Source organism: Salvelinus alpinus, chromosome 9 (assembly GCF_045679555.1).
Source record: "Salvelinus alpinus chromosome 9, SLU_Salpinus.1, whole genome shotgun sequence".
Taxonomy (NCBI): domain Eukaryota; kingdom Metazoa; phylum Chordata; class Actinopteri; order Salmoniformes; family Salmonidae; genus Salvelinus; species Salvelinus alpinus.
This window is the reverse complement of record NC_092094.1, coordinates 76,876,727-76,897,562: the sequence shown is the minus strand read 5'-3', so window position 1 is coordinate 76,897,562 and position 20,836 is coordinate 76,876,727. Positions and strand designations below refer to the sequence as shown.

Genomic DNA, 20,836 nt, shown 5'->3' with positions numbered 1-20,836 from the left:
AGACCGATTAATGGCATCACGCGTATTACTGTAATAGTACTAGTCAACAATGCTCTAGAAAAATACAGTATTTTGACAAGGGGGAAAATATAAATGCTGAAATGTATATTCTGTAATAACCTAAATATTATGAGGAGAGGGACACCAAAGTGGCTTATTAATAGCATTTGCAAGCATCACCGTTTATTTATTGAGCTACAAAGAAAGGGAATATTATGATGCTATTGTGAGCCTTTTCTCCCCTAGTCATAAAGGTAACCTGAGGGCAAATAGTAGACGATTTAGAATTCTGAGAAGATTCCCCTCTGGAGTCTGTTCCTCTGCGGCAGGCCCCTGGCTCCAGGCTCTGCACATTAAAACACCGTGACACAGCAGAAAGAAACCCCTCCAAGCATGATGAGTCCACACACACACACACACACACACACACACACACACACACACACACACACACACACACACACACACACACACACACACACACACACACACACACACACACACACACACACACACCACACACCACACACTCCTGGGCTCAAATAGACAGACTGCAGCCTCAGCTGTCTGTAGGGCTGCAGGAGCTTTAAGTGCTCCAGTGTTGAGATGAGCACAATGAAAAATGCCTCCGCATTGAACCACTTTGAATCCATGTGGAACCATACCGAGTGACGCTACCTTAGACTTCCTGCACATAACGTATTTATTTTCTATGCTTTTATTGTCACATCATATGATTTCCAATGTGCTTTACATTTATAATTTTTTTTACAATTAACGCTAAATCGTTGTTGTCTGTAGCGTGCTAGAGCCCTTAACTAATGTCATCGTTGTCCTTTCCTAGGTATCAGCACAACAAGATAATGCTGTTTGTGCTGTAGGCTAGTAATCTCAAATCGCCATGAACGTCTGAGCTATGAATGTGGGTCAAGAGAGACTAGTCCAGAGACTACATGTGTATCCTATTAGGAAATGATCACGGGATGTACGTCAGGTTTGTTGAATCCAGGATTCTCTGTTGAAGCTAGTGGCGAAGAGGTGATAAAAACATATTTGAGGTATGTCATTACTGTGGTATGTCCCCTGTCTAACTGAACACCTGAACAGAATACAAGTTTGTGCGCTTGTGCGTGCATGCACGTGGGCACGTTTGTACGTGTATGGAGGAGAGAGAGAGCGTTTTCTTTTCTCCATATTTGTAAAAGAAAGAAAGAAAAAAAGAAACCTCAGAGAAATTAGGTCCTTTGCATCCTTTGGGTCCATTGACTGTGTATCCAACAAACATCTTGTCTGTGTGTTGTGCGCTCTGCAGGACGTGAGCAGGATGTCTGCGGATGAGGGGGCTCATGCCCACGTCAGGTCCGGGGATGCTCCCATGTACGTGTATGAGTCGACGGTGCACTGTGCCAACGTGCTGCTGAGTCTGGAGGACCAGCGGCGGCAGGACATCCTGTGTGATGTGACGGTGGTGGTGGAGGGGACGGAGATCAGGGCCCACAGGGCCGTCCTGGCAGCCAGCAGCAGATACTTCCTACAGGTGCTGCTGGGACACACACACCCCGAGCAGGAGCCAATCATCAGCCTGTCTGACAAGGTGGGTAATGACCAATCATGTACATGTATATGTATGTCTAACAGCCCTTAGAAAGCGCTATAACTTGACTTGAAAGACTTTATGCGCCCCTGGGCGTGGCCGTTTTATACTGTTACAATGTATTATTACACAGCCCTTCCATTACATTCAGATACCTGCAATAGAGTGGTAGAAAGGACGTGTCAGTCAAAGAGAGAGACAGAGAGAGAGAGAGAATCTAGACTTATTGAGTACTCAAAATTCATGATCTTTTGTGTCTGTGTGAGGCAGAGTGAGATAGAGACAGGGAGGCGGCCGGGTAGCTTGCTCAGGTGTCACACTGAAGCATTCCAATAGCTTGTTTACCTAGTGTTGGAAGGATTCCTGAAAACCCTGTGTTAATTTTCAGAATCAGTGATACGTTATCTTTCCGCCATTTCCGCCGCTATATGTAATCGCGGGCGGAACAGCTCCGGCCCACATCCCAGTGGCCACCATTAGCATATAATGTCCTAGATCTGTCAATTTGATTATCTCTTTGACTCTACCTCATATAGTAATCACTATCAATGCCTGAACCACTTCACATGTCAAAATCCATCCTCTAATGACTAGAAAGCATGGCTTATTTCAGTTGTTGTTTGTTTAAAAAAATATATATCTTTATTCAAGTTTTGCACATTTTACAATCATAAATAATTCACATGAATTCAAATGAACTTTCACATCAATACATTTAAGTTCATAATTACATAGCATGGTTTACAGATTTAATAGTTACCATAGAGGGTTTTTTTCTTCTTGTTTTTAGTTTCATTTTGGTTTGTAAAATAAATAGTGTTTGAACAATAATGTTGTTTTATAGTCTTATAGACATCTTGTCTTCCACATTTTACTGTTCATAATGCATATTATTGTCCACAATATTTGTTTAGTAATGTCAATGCATAATATTGTTCACCATACTTCTTTAGTAAAGTAATCCATGTAAATATCGAAGACACCTTGACTTGGGATTTATACATACATCAAACCCGATAATTCTCATCAGATCCCATATTTCTTTACTTCTGTAGTATTTCACTTAAAGGTGTTCTAAATTCTCTTCATCATGACAATTAGGCATAGGACAAAATTAACTTTTGACAAAACAACTCCACTTTACTGCAGCACGCACTGGTCATTTATTTCAAAGGAAAAAGGGCAAATTAAGTCATACAATAAAAATTTTGACACACAGCTCCATATATGCACACATGGAAATGAACATGTGCACACACACGCAACACACAAACACACAACACACACAATTCCTAACTCTGGCACTCATTGTTCTAAACTGACCTGCCTAATTGGCCTCCCATCCTATTCTAACCACCTCTCGCCGTCTTTGTATTCATGTTACCTGATGAAATTGCTGTACAATATGATCTTGTTGCCATCTGATGCACATTCAGATGTCATAAATCAGCACTGCAGATCTCTCCCTGTCCTCTGCCGTGCCTTGATTGTATTACTGTTGATGATATCTGGAAATGTGCATGTACATCTACTGTTGCTAGCCCCAATTCTGACTTGTGCTCTGATATCTGCTTCACTGATTTCTGCTCTCATAAAAGTCTGGGTTTTCTGCACGTTACCTAAAATGGATCAATTGAAAGTGTGGGTTCACAGCTCACAGATGTGTTGGGCATTACTGAGACGTGGTTAAGGAAGAGTGTTTTGAAAACTGATGTTAACTTTTCTGGTTATAACCTTTTTCGGCAAGACAGATCTTCCAAAGGTGGGGGAGTGGCAATCTTTACCAAGGATCACCTTCAGTCCCCAAACAATTTGATTTGCTGGTTTTAAGCATTAAACTTTCAAATAGCTCTTGGTTGACTGTTGCTGGGTGCTATCGTCCTCCATCAGCACCGGCCTGTGCCCTACCCTACCTGCCCTAAGCTCTCTCCTGGCCCCTGACACTAAGCCTGAATTTGTCTTGCTTGGTGACCTAAATTGGGACATGCTTAAACCACCTGACCAAGTCCTGAAGCAATGGGACTCCCTAAATCTTTCTTAGATTATTACCAATCCCATTATTACCACTCCCCCCTGACTCCAAACACCCAGAAAAGGCTACTCTCCTCGAAGTTATCCTCACAAATAATCCTGATAGGTATCAGTCTGTTGTTTTCTGTAATGACCTTAGGGATCACTGTTTTACAGCCTGTGTTCGTAATGGCTGCTCAGTGAAACGACCTGTCCTGATTTGTCATAGACGATTGCTAAAAAACTTTAATGAGCAAGCCTTCCTTAATGAACTGGCCTCTGTTAAATGGTATAGAATCAGCTTGATCCCCTCCGTCGAGGACGCTTGAACCTTTAAAAAAAATATATTTTCAGTGTTATTGTTCACAGACAATAACACTATAAAGAAAATTAGAATTAAAAACAGGTTCAGCCCCTGGTTCGACCGTGATCTTGCAGATGTCACGTATACTCCCTCTCCGGCCTCTAGGTCATCAGGCTACTGATTATCCCGCACACCTGTCACCATCGTCTCGCCCACCTGCGCCTCATGACCCTCACCTGGACTCCATCACCTCCTTGATTACCTTCCCTATATCTGTCACTCCCCTTGGTTCTTTCCTCAGGTGTTATTGACTCTGTTTTCATGTCGGTGCGTTGTTTGTGTTTCGTGTATATTTTATTTATTAAAACACTCCCTGAACTTGCTTCCTGACTCTCAGCGCACTCGTTACAGCAGAGTTACTCCACCTCAAGAATTGCATTTGGTGAAAGGCTCAGCACACGCATACTCAGGCTGACCGGCTATCGTTCAGGCAAATGAGAAATAAGTGCACTCAGGCTATCCGGAAGGCCAAAGTTAGTTACTTTGAGGAGCAGTTCTCTCTCTGTGGGTCTAACCCCAAGAAGTTCTGGAAAACGGTTAAAAACTTGGAGAATAAACCCTCCTCCTCACAGCTGCCCATGTCCCTTAATGTTGATGATGTGGTTGTTACTGACAAGAAGCGCATGGCTGAGCTCTTTAATCACCACTTCATGTCAGGATTCCTATTTGACTCAGCCATGCCTCTTTGCCCATCCAACATTTCCTCATCTCCCACCCCTTCTAATGTGACTACTCTCCCTCTTTTTCCCCTGCCCCGCTACAAAGTTTCTCCCTGCAGGCAGTCACCTAGTCCGAGGTGCTAAAGGAGCTCCTTAAACTTGACCCCAAAAAACCATCTGGGTCAGATGGTTTAGACCCTTTCTTTCTTAAGGTCGCTGCCCCTATCATCGACAAGCCTATCTACAACCTTTTTAACCTGTCTCTCCTTTCTGGGGAGGTTCCCATTGCCTGGAAGGCAGCCATGGTTGGTCCTTTATTTAAAGGGGGAGATCAAGCTGATCCTAACTGTTATAGGCCTATTTCTATTTTGCCCTGTTTATCAAAAGTGTTGGGAAAACATGTAAATAATCAACTGACTGGCTTTCTTGATGTCTATAGTATTCTCTCGGGTATGCAATCTTGTTTCCGCTCAGATTATGGATGTGTCACTGCAACCTTAAAGGTCCTCAATGATGTCACCATTGCCCTTGATTCTAAGCAATATTGTGCTGCTGTTTTTATCGACTTGGCCAAAGATTTTGATACGGTAGACCATTCCATTCTTGTGGGCCGGCTAAGGAATATTGGTGTCTCTGAGGGGTCTTTGGCCTGGTTTGCTAACTCGTGCAGTGTATAAAGTCAGAAATTCTGCTGGCTCAGCCACTGCCTGTCACCAAGGGAGTACCCAAAGGCTCAATCCTAGGCCCCACGCTCTTCTCAATTTACATCAACAACATAGCTCAGGCAGTAGGAAGCTCTCTCATCCATTTATATGCAGATGATACGGTTTTATACTCAGCTGGCCCCTCCCCAGATTTTGTGTTAAATGCTCTACCACAAAGCTTTCTTAGTGTCCAACAAGCTTTCTCTACCCTTAACCTTGTTCTGAACACCTCCAAAACAAAGGTCATGTGGTTTGGTAAGAAGAATGTCCCTCTCCCCACAGGTGTGATTACTACCTCTGAGGGTTTAGAGCTTGAGGTAGTCACCTCATACAAGTACTTGGGAGTGTGGCTAGACGGTGCACTGTCCTTCTCTCAGCACATATCAAAGCTGCAGGCTAAAGTAAAATCTAGACTTGGTTTCCTCTATCGTAATTGCTCCTCTTTCACCCCAGCTGCCAAACTAACCCTAATTCAGATGACCATCCTACCCATGCTAGATTACGGAGACGTAATTTATAGATCTGCAGCTAGATGTTCTTTAACATTTGTTTGTCAGATTTGCCACCAATGCTGCTAATAGGACACATCACTGCACCTATACTCCTCTGTAAACTGGTCATCTCTGTATACCCGTTGCAAGACCCACTGGTTGATGCTTATTTATAAAACCCTCTTAGGCCTCACTCCCCCCTATCTGAGAGATCTAATGCAGCCCTCATCATCCACATACAACACCCGTTCTGCCAGTCACATTCTGTGAAAGGTTCCCAAAGCACACACATCCCTGGGTCGCTCGTCTTTTCAGTTCGCTGCAGCTAGCTACTGGAACGAGCTGGAGCAAACACTCAAACTGGACAGTTTTATCTCAATCTCTTTATTCAAAGACTCAATCATGGACACACTTACTGACAGGTGTGGCTGCTTTGTGTGATGTATTGTTGTCTCTACCTTCTTGCCCTTTGTGCTGTTGTCTGTGCCCAATAAAGTTTGTACCATGTTTTGTGCTGCTACCATGTTGTTGTTGTGTTGCAACCATGCTGTGTTGTCATGTGTTGCTGCCTTGCTATGTTGTTGTCTTAGGTCTCTCTTTATATAGTGTTGTGTTGTCTCTCTTTTGTGATGTGTGTTTTGTCCTATATTTATATATTTTTGTTTTTTTAATCCCAGGCCCCCGTCCCCGCAGGAGGCCTTATGCCTTTTGGTAGCCCGTCATTGTAAATAAGAAGTTGTTCTTAACTAGCTTGCCTAGTTAAATAAAGGTTAAATAAATAAAATAAAATAAAGGTTAAATAAAACCATTTAGCAGCCTACACAATATATAACTAATATTGATAACTATCTGTCGTACTGAAATCACCCAGGCAGTATCTCTGAAATGTTTCGACAGTTGTGCACAGAGTAGAATTGTTAATAAATTATTTAGTTTTTGCAGGGGTCAGGTTGCGGTATGCCACTTCACCACTATTGTCAAGATCATTGTTAGAAATGGACCAAGGTGCAGTGTGGTAGGCGTACATTTTAATTTATTAAATGAACACCGAAAAAACAACAAATACGAAACATAACGTCTAGTAGGGCTAAACAGCACAGTACCAAAAACAAGATCCCACAAAGCACAATGGGGAAATGGCTGCCTAAATATGATCCCCAATCAGAGACAACGATAAACAGCTGCCTCTGATTGGTAACCATACCAGGCCAACATAGATATATATATATTCACCTAGATAACCCACCCTCGTCACACCCCGACCTAACCAACATAGAGAATAAAAAGCTATCTTTGGTCAGGGCGTGACAACTATATAATTAATCAGAAATCACTTTATAAATAGTTTTGTTCAAAAGACTGTTCCAGTTAATATTTAAATGTCTGAAATTGCCTGAGATACCCGATCATTAGGTTCTGTCAGAGTATTCAAATCCCTACATATAATTACTGAATATCTCACACATAAATAGCCCCTAGTTTCATAAATAATATGCTGTGTATACATTTATCGCTCTTAGTTTCATTCCTCTAAAGTAGCAGTCCAATATTAAATAATCGATGTCTGCAAAGTCTGTTATTCTTTTAGATTATTTGCTTACCTTCTACTGGGGACTTGGTTTCTCATCTTTATTTTTAACTTTGCTTTGGATTGGATTATGTGAATGGGGTTTCAATCCACCTGCTTGAGTGGTGGGGGGAACTAACTCTGGCGGGGAAGGGAGCAGAGAGAATGTGGGCAGGTCGGGACGGGATTCATTGTCATCTCTCTCTCTCTTTCGGGGGTCGCGGAATTAATACTAAAGTCTGACCCGCTCGTCTCCTCAAAGGACTCTTCTTCCTCACTCTCACTGCAGCTGGATTTGGGGATTGGATAATCTCGTTTACACTTTCAGCTCCCTCTACACCTACACCTCTGAGATCTGGCCGCCCTAACTTTTCGATTCCACTCCCTCTGCTTCTCTCTCATTCACTAGCATCTGCCTCTAAGCTGCGCTTGAACCTGTAGTGGTGAACTCGCGGTCTGTCGTGGCGTGGGGGATGGAACTCACTGTCGGTGGCGGTGGCCCTGTCTCTCGCTCTCTCTCCTCTCCCGGGGACAATAGCAAGATGGCGCCGACAGAGAGGGTCGCCTCGCTTCTAGTCCTTAGGAAACTATGCAGTATTATTTTTTTTTTAAATGTAATATTTCTTACATTGTTAGCCCAGAAAATCTTAAGTGTTATTACATACAGCCGGGAAGAGCTATTGGATATCAGAGCGAAGTCAACCAGCACTACGACCAGGAATATGACTTTCCCGAAGCGGATCCTTTGTTCGAACAACCCAAGGCATTCAAACGGATTCCAGAGGCTGACCCAAAACAATGTCGCCACAGAAGAGGTAGACGGAGCAGCCTTCTGGTCAGACTTTGGAGGCGCACCCCCCCCACCGCATCCGAGTATATTACTCGCCTATGTCCAGTCTTTAGATAACAAGGTAGATGAAATTAGGGCAAGGGTTACTTCCAGAGAGACATCCGGGATTGTAACATACTCTGTTTCACGGAAACATGGCTCTCTGGGGGACATGCTGTCAGAGTCGGTACAGCCACCGGGATTCTTTGTGCATTGCGCCGACAGGAATAAACATCTCTCCGGGAAGAACAAGGGCGGGGGTGTATGTTTCATGATTAACTACTCATGTTGTAATTGTAACAACATACAGGAACTCAAGTCCTTCAGTTCACCTGACCTAGAATTCCTTACAATCAAATGCCGACCGTATTATCTCCCAAGAGAATTCTCGTCGGTTATTGTCACAACCCTGTATATCCCCCCTCAAGCCAATACCACGACGGACCTCAAGGAACTCCGCTGGACTCTATGCAAACTGGAAACCATATATTCTGTGGCTGCATTTATTGTAGCTGGGGATTTTAACAAAGCAAATTTGAGAACACGGCTACCTAAATTCTATCAGCATATTGATTGTAGTACCTGGGCTGGCAAAACACTGGATCACTGCTACTCTATCTTCCGCGATGCATACAAGGTCCTTCTCCGCCCTCTGTTTGGCAAATCTGACCACGACTCCATTTTGCTTCTCCCCTCCTATAGGCAGAAACTCAAACAGGATGTACCCGTGACAAGGACCATTCAATGCTGGTCCATTGAAAGGACCATTCAATTTTACTCGGAACTGGAAGCACAAGCATTTTGCTACACTCGCAATAACATCTGCTGTGTGTATGTGACCAATATCATTTGATTTGATTTGATTTGAAGCCCTTGCTTTGTAGACATAAGACTGAGGGACACTTGAAGAAGTCGTGGGCCTCTTTTGCACACAGGGTGCACATGCTTGGAGACTCAGGGTCTCCACGTCTCCAACACTTCTGGGCACTGACCTGATGGTCCAGCCTCTGGGAGATGTAACATTGAGGGGTCTGTCTAGGGTAGGAGATCTTCCCGTTGTACGGGCCCAGGAAGATTGAGTTAGGGATTGTTATCAACTGCCCACTTGTGGTTTTGCGCATGCACACTTTGTACTTGCATACCCCATACCATATCCCGAACTTCTGCACAGGTTTCACTGCAGGTTGTAAAATGGTGCAATTATTGGACTATTATTATTGGAGATAATTGATATATACTTTGGTTCGTCATGTACAACCGCGAGGTCGGCCAGACAGTGTTTGCTCAAGCGACCGAATGGCTTATTTTCCACATCTCTCTCTTCTCTTTCTCACCAGACGTCCTCTCTCTCCCTCTCCCTCTCTCGCCTCCTTTATTCTTTGTAGTGTGAATTTTCTCACTCACACTAATTTTCTCTCTATCCATCCTTTCGTTTGCCTCCTTTTTGCTTTGTAGTGTCTCTCTCTATCTCTTCCTCTCTCTCTCTCTCTCCGTTGTCTCTCATTCTGTTTTCCCTGTTTCTTTCCCTGCCTTTATTAGGAAGGATTGTAGTAACATTAAAGGTAACTCACCTGGCTTCTGTGTGTTCATAAAGACATGCTTCTGTGTGTTCATAAAGACATGCTTCTGTGTGTTCATGAAGACATGCTTCTGTGTGTTCATAAAGACATGCTTCTGTGTGTTCATGAAGACATGCTTCTGTGTGTTCATAAAGACATGCTTCTGTGTGTTCATGAAGACATGCTTCTGTGTGTTCATAAAGACATGCTTATGCAGGCATAGGAGGCAGCTGCTGACGCAATGAAAACAGAGCCTCAGAACACTCAGCACTCTACCCCCCCCCCCCCACGCACATACACAGGCACACGCACACGCACACACATAAACAGGCACAGACACACACACACACACACACACACACACACACACACACACACACACACACACACACACACACACACACACACACACACACACACACACACACACACACACACACACACACAGGCACACTCAGACACACACACACACATATTCAGAAATGCACACGCTGCACGCACACACACACACCAGGCCTGCTGGCTATCAGCTACTATGAGAGAGAACAAGAGATGATGAGGGACAGGAGAAGATAGGGGGAGCTAAGAGGGGGGGAAGAGGAAGGTGCTAGGAGGTGCTAAAGTGGAGGGGAGAGATAGCGAGCTGAAGGGGGAGAAGACGACAAGGGAGGGAGAGACATATTTTAAGGTTGGGTGGCTTTCACCTTCAGACACGGACGAGCCCCCAGGTATTTTTTGGGATGATGGTGGAGTAGGGGGGAGGTATGGAGGTGATGTGCTCCAGTTAGTTTGTTCTCTCCCCTCTCTCTCTCTCTCTCTCTCTCTCTCTCTCTCTCTCTCTCTCTCTCTCTCTCTCTCTCTCTCTCTCTCTCTCTCTCTCTCTCTCTCTCTCTCTCTCTCCCTCTCTCCCTCTCCCTCTCCCCCTCTCTCCCTCTCTCCCTCTCACTCTCCCTCTCCCTCTCTCAATTCAATTCAAGGGCTTTATTGGTGTGGGAAACATATGTTAACATTGCCAAAGCAAGTGAAGTAGATAATAAACAAAAGTGAAACATTACACTCACAGAAGTTCCAAAATAATAAAGACATTTAAAATGTTATATTATGTCTATATACAGTGTTGTAACGATATTTTCTCTCTCTCTCTCTCTCACTCTCTCTCTCTCACTCTCTCTCTCTCTCTCTCTCTCTCTCTCTCTCTCTCTCTCTCACTCTCACTCTCACTCTCACTCTCTCTATCTCTCTCTCGTAAAAATGTCTAAATAAAAACATGAATGGGTAGTCCACACTGCAGTGTTTGTTTGCCTGTGTGTAAGGAGTGTAAGCAGCAGCTTTCTCCCCACACAAAATCCCCAGGACCAATAACAACACAACAGATGTTAACACTGCGTTTCCTCCTTTCCTCCCCTAACCAGGTCACAGCCAGGGGGTTTGCCCCGCTGCTACAGTTTGCCTACACAGCCAAGCTGGTTCTGAGCAAAGAGAACATCCATGAGGTGATCCGCTGTGCTGACTTCCTAGGCGTTCACAACCTAGAGGACTCCTGCTTCCGCTTTCTGCAGGCCCAGCTGCACAGCGACACCGCTGATCACAACAATGGCCTTCTCTGCCGCAAGGAGTTACCACCGTCGGCGCACACCGATGACTTCATCACAGAGATGGACGGTAGTGGTGGTTCCGCATCGTCGGAGAAGCTCAGGGTGACGTCATCCTCAGCAACGAGGCGGCGGCCCAATCACTCAACCCTCACGTCCCTCACCAGTAGCCTGACCTCTGACCTCCCACGATGCCCCAAATACAGGAAGTACCAGCAGGCATGCGCCAAGCACAGCGAAGAGAATGACGACGATGACAGCGTCACCTCAGCCGCCTCGTCACACTGCCATACCTCAACCCCCCCAGGCCCTCTCTCAGAGACCAGCAGCACCCGTCAAGGGGGACAACCTCACCCTCTCTCCCCCTCCAGAATCAAAGAGGAACCCCGTTCCTGGGGCGAGGGGAGTCCCCCAGGACTGTCAGAGGATAGCCAGGATGTCCTGGAGATGGAGATGGAGATGGGTCCGGAGCCCTCAGAGCGTCCCCCCAGCAGAGGCTCACCATCCTGCCTGAGCTCCTACCTCCAGAGGGGCCTCAGTAACCCAGACAGCACTCTACCTACCACTCCTCTCACCCAGCAGCTACTGAACAACGAACTCTCATTAGCCCATAACAGGGATAGGGACAGGAACAGGGGGGCATTTCAAGGTGAGGGTGGAAGGGACCTCAGGGCGGTGTCTGCAGGGACAGTGCATTCGTCTGTGGATGGCGTGACCATGCAACCTATGCCCTCAGACGGACTCAGCAAACAGGAAGTAGAGTTGGATCGCCGTAGCAGCGTCATCTTCTCCTCCGGAGTGTGCGACCGCCTGGGAACACCGTCTCAATCCTACTGCGACCGGAAGTCTCTGGAAAAAGATCTTTTGGAGATCACATCAAAATCCCTGTGGACAGGTGTTAGTCAGTCCTTCCCCTGCCGCCAGCCTTACTCTCCCCTATCCTCCAACACCCTCACCACGGCCCTCCAGGACCCCCTGCCGACCGTGGCCTGCCGAGCGCAACCCACCACCAGCTGTCCTCTGCCCATAAAGATTTACCCCCGCTCCCCTCCATGCGAGCCCCGCACACGCACCTCCAGCTCCTGCTCATCTTTCTCCTACCTGGAGGACGTGGGCAGCGGGGACTCGCCCTCCAACATGCCCCAGTTTGAGTTCTCCTCCTCCCCATGCTCTGTGTCGGGCTCTGGCCTGGCTCGCTGTCTGGTGGGGGAGCAGAGGGAGCACGGTGGGATGGTGGTGGGGGAAGCCATCTTCTCTCAGGGCCGTGCCAAGATCAAGTGTGAACGTTCGTACGGGGCCAACTCCAGTGATGAATCTGGGTCCTTCTCAGAGGGAGACAGTGAGTCCGGCCCTGCCAGAGAGCCAGGCCCTGAGGTCAGAATACTTCATCTACACTCTATATTACAATTGCAATCTGTGCGATGGGTTTCGAAATTGGTTTGCTCTTTGAAGATATTACTAGTGTTATGGTTAAAATGATGAACTTCACCCTTAGAAAAAAGGGTTCCAAAAGGGTTCTTCGGCTATCCCCATAGGAGAACCCCTTTTGGTTCCAGGTAGAACCATTTTTGGTTCCAGGTAGAACCGTTTTGGGTTCCATGTAGAACCCTCTGTAGAAAAGGTTCTACATGGAACCCAAAAGGGTTCTACCTGCAACCAAAAAGGGTTCTTCAAAGGGTTCTCATATGGGGACAGCCAAAGAACCCTTTAAGGTTCTAGATAGCACCTTTTTTCTAAGAGTGTGTTGTGGAAAATATGTTCTGATGGTTGGAAATATACTTTTTTAAACCAAAGGGGCAACATTTCTGAACAAAATGCTACGACCACTCCACTTTATGAACTGCTATGAAAGCAGTGGTGGAGACAAAAGACACAGAAAGAGACAGAGAGACAGTGGTAAATGAATGTACTGGTTATTGGTATGACAACCATTGTTCTGGGGAAGAAGAACCTGGAGAGTTTAGAACAGTACTAGTCATCTGTGATGCTATTCATCTCTAAAGCTCTAGTCATGGCCCATCCATACACACACCGTCCATACTGGTACACACCATCCATCCACACAGCCTCTTGAGGATAAGACCTTGACTGCCTTGACTTCACACTGCCTTGATTTCAAGAGAACCGCAGGGGTTGCCATGGCAATGTTTAAGCTCACACTCAGTCTCTCATGTTGCTGTGTGGAGAGACATTTGATGATTCCTCCTGTGCTGCACTGTGGGCTAAAGCCTGTCATTCAGCTTCTCTCTGAGAGACACACACACAGCAGCTTCTTCTATTAACTCATCTGTATCAGCGTCCTCGTTTGATTCAAGTCCCTATTTCAGGACCAGTGATGAGTCAGTCAGTCAGAAGCCGTTGGAACGGGTGTGCGTGGGAAAGAGATTTATGTAATACAATGAATGTCTGCTGAAAATACACAAACAGGGATAGAATTGTTCAACTTTTTTAGGCACTGTTTTTTTTAGATGAACGGAAGGAAATTGAAGTAACTCTCAGTCACATAGCTCCGTAGAGGTGTCATTTTTTAATTAGTGTAATAAAATGATATTCTGTTCATAATGAGGGTTGATGCTTTAGCGATTTTTCTCACTCAAGTCTGAAAGGGAGGTGAGGAGTGTGTGTGTGTGTCCATATGCTCATACCAGTTCTCAGCGCTGACACACTTAGCTCAGACAGAACAGACACACACACACCCCAGGATCCACAGTGACCAGGTACAAGGTGTTGTGTCCCTGTACCCTCTACCATCTGGCACCCTCCCCCAGTTTAGACACTCCTAACTAGGACAGTCCACTATGCAAGCCCCCTGCCTGGAGACAGAGCACCAGGCCCAGAACCTGGCCCATATAATACAGACACACACCAGTTGATACAGATGAGGCCTACTTCTTAGAGCTGACCCACTCACAGAGCGGAGTAATGAACTGAATAGAGGGAGGCAGAGTTAAAAATGGAAACCAGAACAAGAGAGAGAGAAGGACAGGATTTACGGCTGTGTCTGAAGCTCACTCTGTCATCCTAACCTTGTTATGGGACTGGTGTGAGTGGAGGGGCTATATATAGATGTCTATCCAGCTCTGAGAGATAGAGAGATAAAGAGAGAGAGAGAGAGCCCCCCTCCCCCAAGGTCACAGCTGAAACCGAGCACTCCCTAAGTCCCCTGCCTCTCCCCAGCTCTCTCTGAGACATGACAAAACGTCACACAGCATATACTGACCCATTAAACACTGAATACTAGGACTTTCAATTGGGAACATCATGCAGCCAACTATTTACGTTGGAGGAGTTCCTTATGACGTTAACAGAGATAACTTTATTGAATCGTAAACATCAGTTTGAGAACATTAGTTAATCTGTATTTTTCAAAGTACTTTTTGTCAACTGGAAGTAAATTAATATCTTCGTCCCACTGTTTTTGACTAATATAAACTATTGATTTATATCTGCTCTTCAAATACACTATATATACATAAGTATGCGGACACCCCTTCAAATTAGTGGATTCTGCTATTTCAGCTACACCCGTTGCTGACAGGTGTATAAAATCGAGCACACAGCCATGCAATCTCCATAGACAAACATTGGCAGTAGAATGGCCTTACTGAAGTGCTCAGTCACTTTAAATGTGGCATCGTCATAGGATGCCACCTTTCCAACAAGTCAATTCGTCACATTTCTGCCCTGCTAGAGCTGCCCCGGTCAACTGTAAGTGCTGTTATTGTGAAGTGGAAAAGTCTAAGAGCAACGACGGCTCATCCACGAAGTGGTAGGCCACACAATCTCGCAGAACGGGACCGCCGAGTACTGAAATGCGTAGCGTGTAAAATTGTCTGTCCTCGGTTGCAAAACTCACTACTGAGTTCCAAACTGCCTCTGGAAGCAACGTCAGCACAATAACTGTTCGTGGGGAGCTTCATGAAATGGGTTTCCATGGCCAAGCAGCCGCACACAAGCCTAAGATCACCATGCGCAATGCCACAGCTTGCCGCCATTGGACTCACGAGCAGTGAAACGCGATCTCTGGAGTGATGAATCATGCTTCACCATCTAGCAGTCCGATGGACGAATCTGGGTTTGGCAGATGCCAGGAGAACAATAATAATGGCCTGGGCTGTTTTTCATGGTTCGGGCTAGGCCCCTTAGTTCCAGTGAAGGGAAATCTTTACGCTACAACATACAATGACATTCTAGACGATTCTGTGCTTCCAACTTTACGGCAACAGTTTGGGGAAGGCCCTTTCCTGTGTCAGCATGAACATGCCCCTGTGCACAAAGCGAGGTCCATACAGAACTGGTTTGTTGAGATCGTTGAGGAAGAACTTGACTGGCCTGCACAGAGCCCTGACCTCAACCCCATCGAACACCTTTGGGATGAATTGGAATGCCGACTTCAAGCCTAATTGCCCAACATCAGTGCCCGACCTCACTAATGCTCTTGTGGCTGAATGGAAGCAAGTCCTTGCAGAAAGGTTCCTGCATCTAGTGGAAAGCCTTCCCAGAATAATGTAGGCTGTTAAAGCAGCAAAGGTCGGAACCAACTCCATATTAATGCCAATGATTTTGGAATAAGATGTTTGACGAGCAGGCGTCCACATACTTTTGGTCATGTAGTGTAAGTGGAACATCATGTACAGGCTACGACCATCTACGAGAGGTAGAATGACAGTGTCACCTAGTGGACTGAGTGGGTACACCCTGGGCTTCTTTAAACTGTGTGTGTGTGTGCGTGCTTGTGTGTGTGTGTGTGTGTGTGTGTGTGTGTGTGTGTGTGTGTGTGTGTGTGTGTGCGTGTGTGTGTGCGTGTGCGTGTGCGTGTGAGATGTGTGCTATCTGGGGGAGTTGAGTAATTAGAGCAGAGGACACATTTCACTTGTTCACTGTAACATGGACAATAAAGTTGTGTTGAATTGTACACCAGAGAAGATAGAAACTTATTTTGTTATTTGTCTGCCAGGTCAAACTTCCATTCCCGGTGGATCAGATCACCAACCTTCCCCGTAATGACTTCCAGATCATGATAAAGATGCACAAACTGACCTCAGAGCAGCTGGAGTTCATTCACGACATCCGGCGGCGCAGTAAGAACCGCATCGCCGCCCAGCGCTGCCGCAAGAGGAAGCTGGACTGCATCCAGAACCTGGAGGGGGAGATACGCAAATTGGTACGTACATTGTTTTAACATGAAGGTCTATTTATCATAGGAAGGTTCATCTTTACGGTTAGCATTTGTAGGACTGTCAGTTGTTTTAATATTTTGAGAGCAGGTTTTGGTATACTGGTTATGCACTGTATACGAATGGATTTTCTATGTGTTTGTATTCCATGAGAGTAAGCTGTGTGTCTATTCTCTATGTACTCATAACATACATGTACTGTACTGTATGTGTGTTTCCTTGCAGGTGCATGAGAAGGAGAAGCTACTGAGTGAGAGGAACCAGCTGAAGGTGTGTATGGGTGAGCTGTGGCAGAACCTCTCCTACCTGTCCCAGGCTGTGTCCCAGGAGGTGTGCAGGGAGGTGCAGGGGAACCCCGAGAAGACCAAAGCCCTGCTCCCTACACACAGGCCCAGCGATCCCACCGCTCCCACCAACAGCATCTCCATCATGGCCAGCATCGACCTCACCTCCAACCCAGGCTCCCCAACCTCAGAGGGCAGCCTGACCAAGTCACCCTGCTCCTATGAAAGCCCTGTGGAGAGAGATGTTGGCTCTGGGCAGAGGCTTAGGAGGGGGCAGGGCGGTGTGGAGACAGAGGTGTCTGTCCTGGGGCAGGATAACCCTGAGTCTTCCCTAGAGCCTGGAGCATCTCCGGGTGTGTGTAGCCCCACTGTTTCGGTGGATTTCTGTCAAGAGATGACTGAGAAATGCACGACAGAAGAACAGCCCGGACAGGTCTGTACCTAGCTAGCTACGACTGAATAGCTAGCAACCATTTGTCTTTTTATTGTTATTATGACACACATCTCTACCTTGATATGTATAAAGTTTGAAATACATTTGTTATCTGTGTTTTTTAAAGGATGACACTACAGTTGTCTTATCAGCAATACTGTTAAAACAGGTATTTGGAGTTATCAAACTCCTTAAGACATAGCACTGGCAGCTTCCCCCTCTCTCTTTATCTCTCCACCCAGCTAGCACATTTAATTCCTTGGAAGTTGTGGGAATGTATGTTTTTGGTTTCACATTCGTTGTGGGAACGAAGCCATACGTTTCCTGACTGGTAAAACTGAACGTTTTTTAAACGAGAACAGAAGGGAACATTTAGCCTGTTCTGGGAATGTTTATTTTTAGGTTGCAGGGAGGTTCTGATAACTTTTTACTCTGGTTCATTGAAAGTTTTCCTGGGAGATTTTATTAACGCTCTGAGAACAGAAATTATAGGTTATTTGGAGGTTTTTGAATGACTTCCTTAAAACTTTCATTAAGATGTTTAATAACACTGCTAGCTTATTTTGTGTTAACTTTTTTGAACTCCAAGCACAGATAAGACACATGGAAATGTATTTCCTTAGGCATTAATCATGCAAACGCAATTATATTTTATTGTGACACGGCATCAGTGAGATTCAAACCTTTAGTTTTCTGTTCTCTATCCATGGAATTAGTCCACTGCACCACCAGGATGGAGCTAGCATGCCATGTTTTTTACGCATACAAATCTGTTCATTTTTGTCTGTTCTAACAGACCCCATTTCAAGGAAAACAAGCGATCATTAAGACCAGGTGTGGCCGATAAGTGGGTGCGGTTAACACACCTGAACACGCTTAACAAGATAGAGGATAGAGAGAGTTTTGTTGTTGCTGAGAACGGAATGTATATGTTTACGTGTATATGTTACTAAAGTTTTCTTGTGGTTTTTATGGAAAGTTTTCTTCACCTTCTGAGAATGGAATGTATGTTTTTAAATAACATTCTTAGAACGTTCTCTGAACGTTAGTAAAGTTCTCTTATGTTTTTTTTTATGGAAAGTTTTCTTAACGTTTTCTGAACAATTTGAGAACATGACTTTAAATGGAACCATGAGGAAACCTGTAGGAAACGTTATACTGAAGTACCGAAATTCCCACAGAAGAACATTGTTTCTTAATGTTCTCTGAACAATTTGAGAACATTCCCAATGTCAAACCAGTTGGAGAATATTCCTAGAACATTACCAAAATTGAAATTAAATGTAACCACGTTTGAACTTTTAGGAAACGTTCTCTTAAAGTAATGAAATACCAATAAAATAACTTATTGTCAAGTTCCTTAAATGTGCTGAGAATGTTCCAAAGCCAAGCAACTATTCTGCACCATTCCCATAAAGTTGTGGAAAGGTTGTATGCAAAATAACCATAGGACAACCACGCTCTCACCAAGCTCTAAAAAACATATGGTTCTCAGAACATTATGTGCTAGCTGGGTATATATTTCTCTCTCTCTCTCCCTCGCTCACTCCCTGGCTCTCATCATGGGAGGTTAAACTCAGGAATTCCTCTGAATGTTCAATAATGTCTCTGTAAAAAGCTATTTCATTACAAATTGTACATCTGAAGAGTTCTTCTGTACAGCTGAGAGTAGAATTAACTCTCATATGCAAAGTTTCCTTCAGTTCTTATTTCTCACTTTCTTTTCCCATGTTTTTTATGAACATTTCTCTTTTGCCTGTGACACACAGTAGCATCTGTTGTGAAAGAAAGAAAGAAAGAATGAAAGAAAGAAATGCAGGAATCAACATACTGTAGCTAAAGATGGAAATGGGAATAAATAAAAATGTACTGTACCATTCAGCACCTCAAAGAGGTAACATATCCCTACCAAATGCATTGAAATTGGCACTTAGAAATTAAAACTCCCAAGCCAAGTACTTACTAAACTTATATTCAACAAATATTCATGGTGTCAAAGACTATCATACTTATCTGAACCATATTGCGCTTTTAGGGGTAGAAATGTACCTTCCCACATGTAGTGAAAATGTAGTATTTCGTCCTGAGGTATTTCCACTTACATTTAGTGTAAATCAGATGTATTAAAGTATTGGGACGTAAGTGGAAGGTACCACATATTCCTTGTTTGATAATCCATGTAAATTCTTAAATATAAGAGTGCAATTTATCCTCTAAACTTGTCCAGTATTCCTAATGGTGTATTATCAAGTGAAATGTTAAAAACGAATTCAAAGAGATGCTTAGATAGTTGTTGGTCCATGGTAATGCCAAATGATTCCATTGTGGAAGATAGTTCTGTAGCATGTGTCATGGTTAGCTTAGTGGTTTCTTTGTTGTTTTCTCTAGGAACTTTCAAATGTCACATTCGGGGAATCTCATTGACATCCGTTAGTTTTCCTCATAGTAGAAAGTACCAATGACAGAGCTCCACAGAATGTAACTGTTACTCTAACTACATTGAATATACTTATCACCCCATTTTGATATTTTTGAATTTAGAAAAGAAATATGGACATGTTAAATTAATTTATTTTAACAATGTTTCTATGAGGATTATTTGTTGGTACAAATGTAAACCTCCTAATATTGATTCTAGTGATTTTTAATGGTTGTTTTTACTGACATTTTGGATGAAAGACAAGTCTTTTGTGTGTTGTATAATTCACAATGTCCTTATTTAGTACAAATTAAGCGATGGTTTAAAAGAGGTGAAAGTGTTTACAAAAGGTTTTGTTACATGTTTTAGTTTTTTAAGGATTTTTCCATGACAAGAGACTTTGCATAATTGGTTCGATAAGTTCGATTTTTTTAACTGTTTTTAAAATGGAACATACAATTGTAAGTGGATGATGTGTTCACACAAGATTTTAAAAGTACATGTTTGACAAATGCAGCTCCAAGTCTTGCCTTAGAGGTTTCAGAGGCCAAACTCATGTGAACGGGAACGGAAGGTGTCAATTTAAAACCATACTGTGGGAAAATAACATTCTGTCCGTACCATGAAAAATGATTGATTTGAGTACAAACAAATTGTTTACTTGTTGGGGAAAAACATAATAGCATTTTTCTTTTAATGTGCATTAACAATGTTATTTTTTCACCAGTAAAGGTTTGATTGAATCCCAGCCTGAGTGTATGCGGAGGTCATGCCTCGTAGGAACATAATGGACTCTCACACTTATCTACCTGTAAAATTCGGCATACCTCTCATTTTGGGTCTAGGACTGTATTGTAGGAATAAGTTGTATGTGGTGGTGTTTCTATTTTTACACACACAGTGGTTATTATTGTATTTGTAGATTTTTGGTGATCCATTTTTTATGTGTAATTTGAATAAACTGCAAAACTGCAGATTCAGCTGTTTCGCTTTCCCCATTTTATCTTTGAATGTTCAAATTGCCTGAGTTTGCTATATTGTAAATAGGGTGTAACTGTGTTTTTTGTTCATTTGATATCCAAGTGTTTTTGAAGAAGAAACAATGTTTTGTAAAGACAACATTTCTGTTTATGGATTAAAACAAATAGCATGTG

At 44.1% G+C, this 20,836-nt stretch overlaps 1 protein-coding gene across 1 annotated transcript in view; it reads left to right on the top strand.

The window, feature by feature from the left end:
* LOC139530647 (transcription regulator protein BACH2-like) overlaps positions 1 to 20,836 on the top strand; it is a 44,913-nt gene extending 24,077 nt beyond the window's left edge. Inside the window, exons 2-5 of the mRNA XM_071327234.1 lie at positions 1,313 to 1,594; positions 11,190 to 12,743; positions 16,327 to 16,533; positions 16,772 to 20,836. Of these exons, the coding sequence (XP_071183335.1) occupies positions 1,313 to 1,594; positions 11,190 to 12,743; positions 16,327 to 16,533; positions 16,772 to 17,275 (2,547 nt within the window). The 3' untranslated portion in view covers positions 17,276 to 20,836. The remainder of the gene's footprint in view (positions 1 to 1,312; positions 1,595 to 11,189; positions 12,744 to 16,326; positions 16,534 to 16,771) is intronic.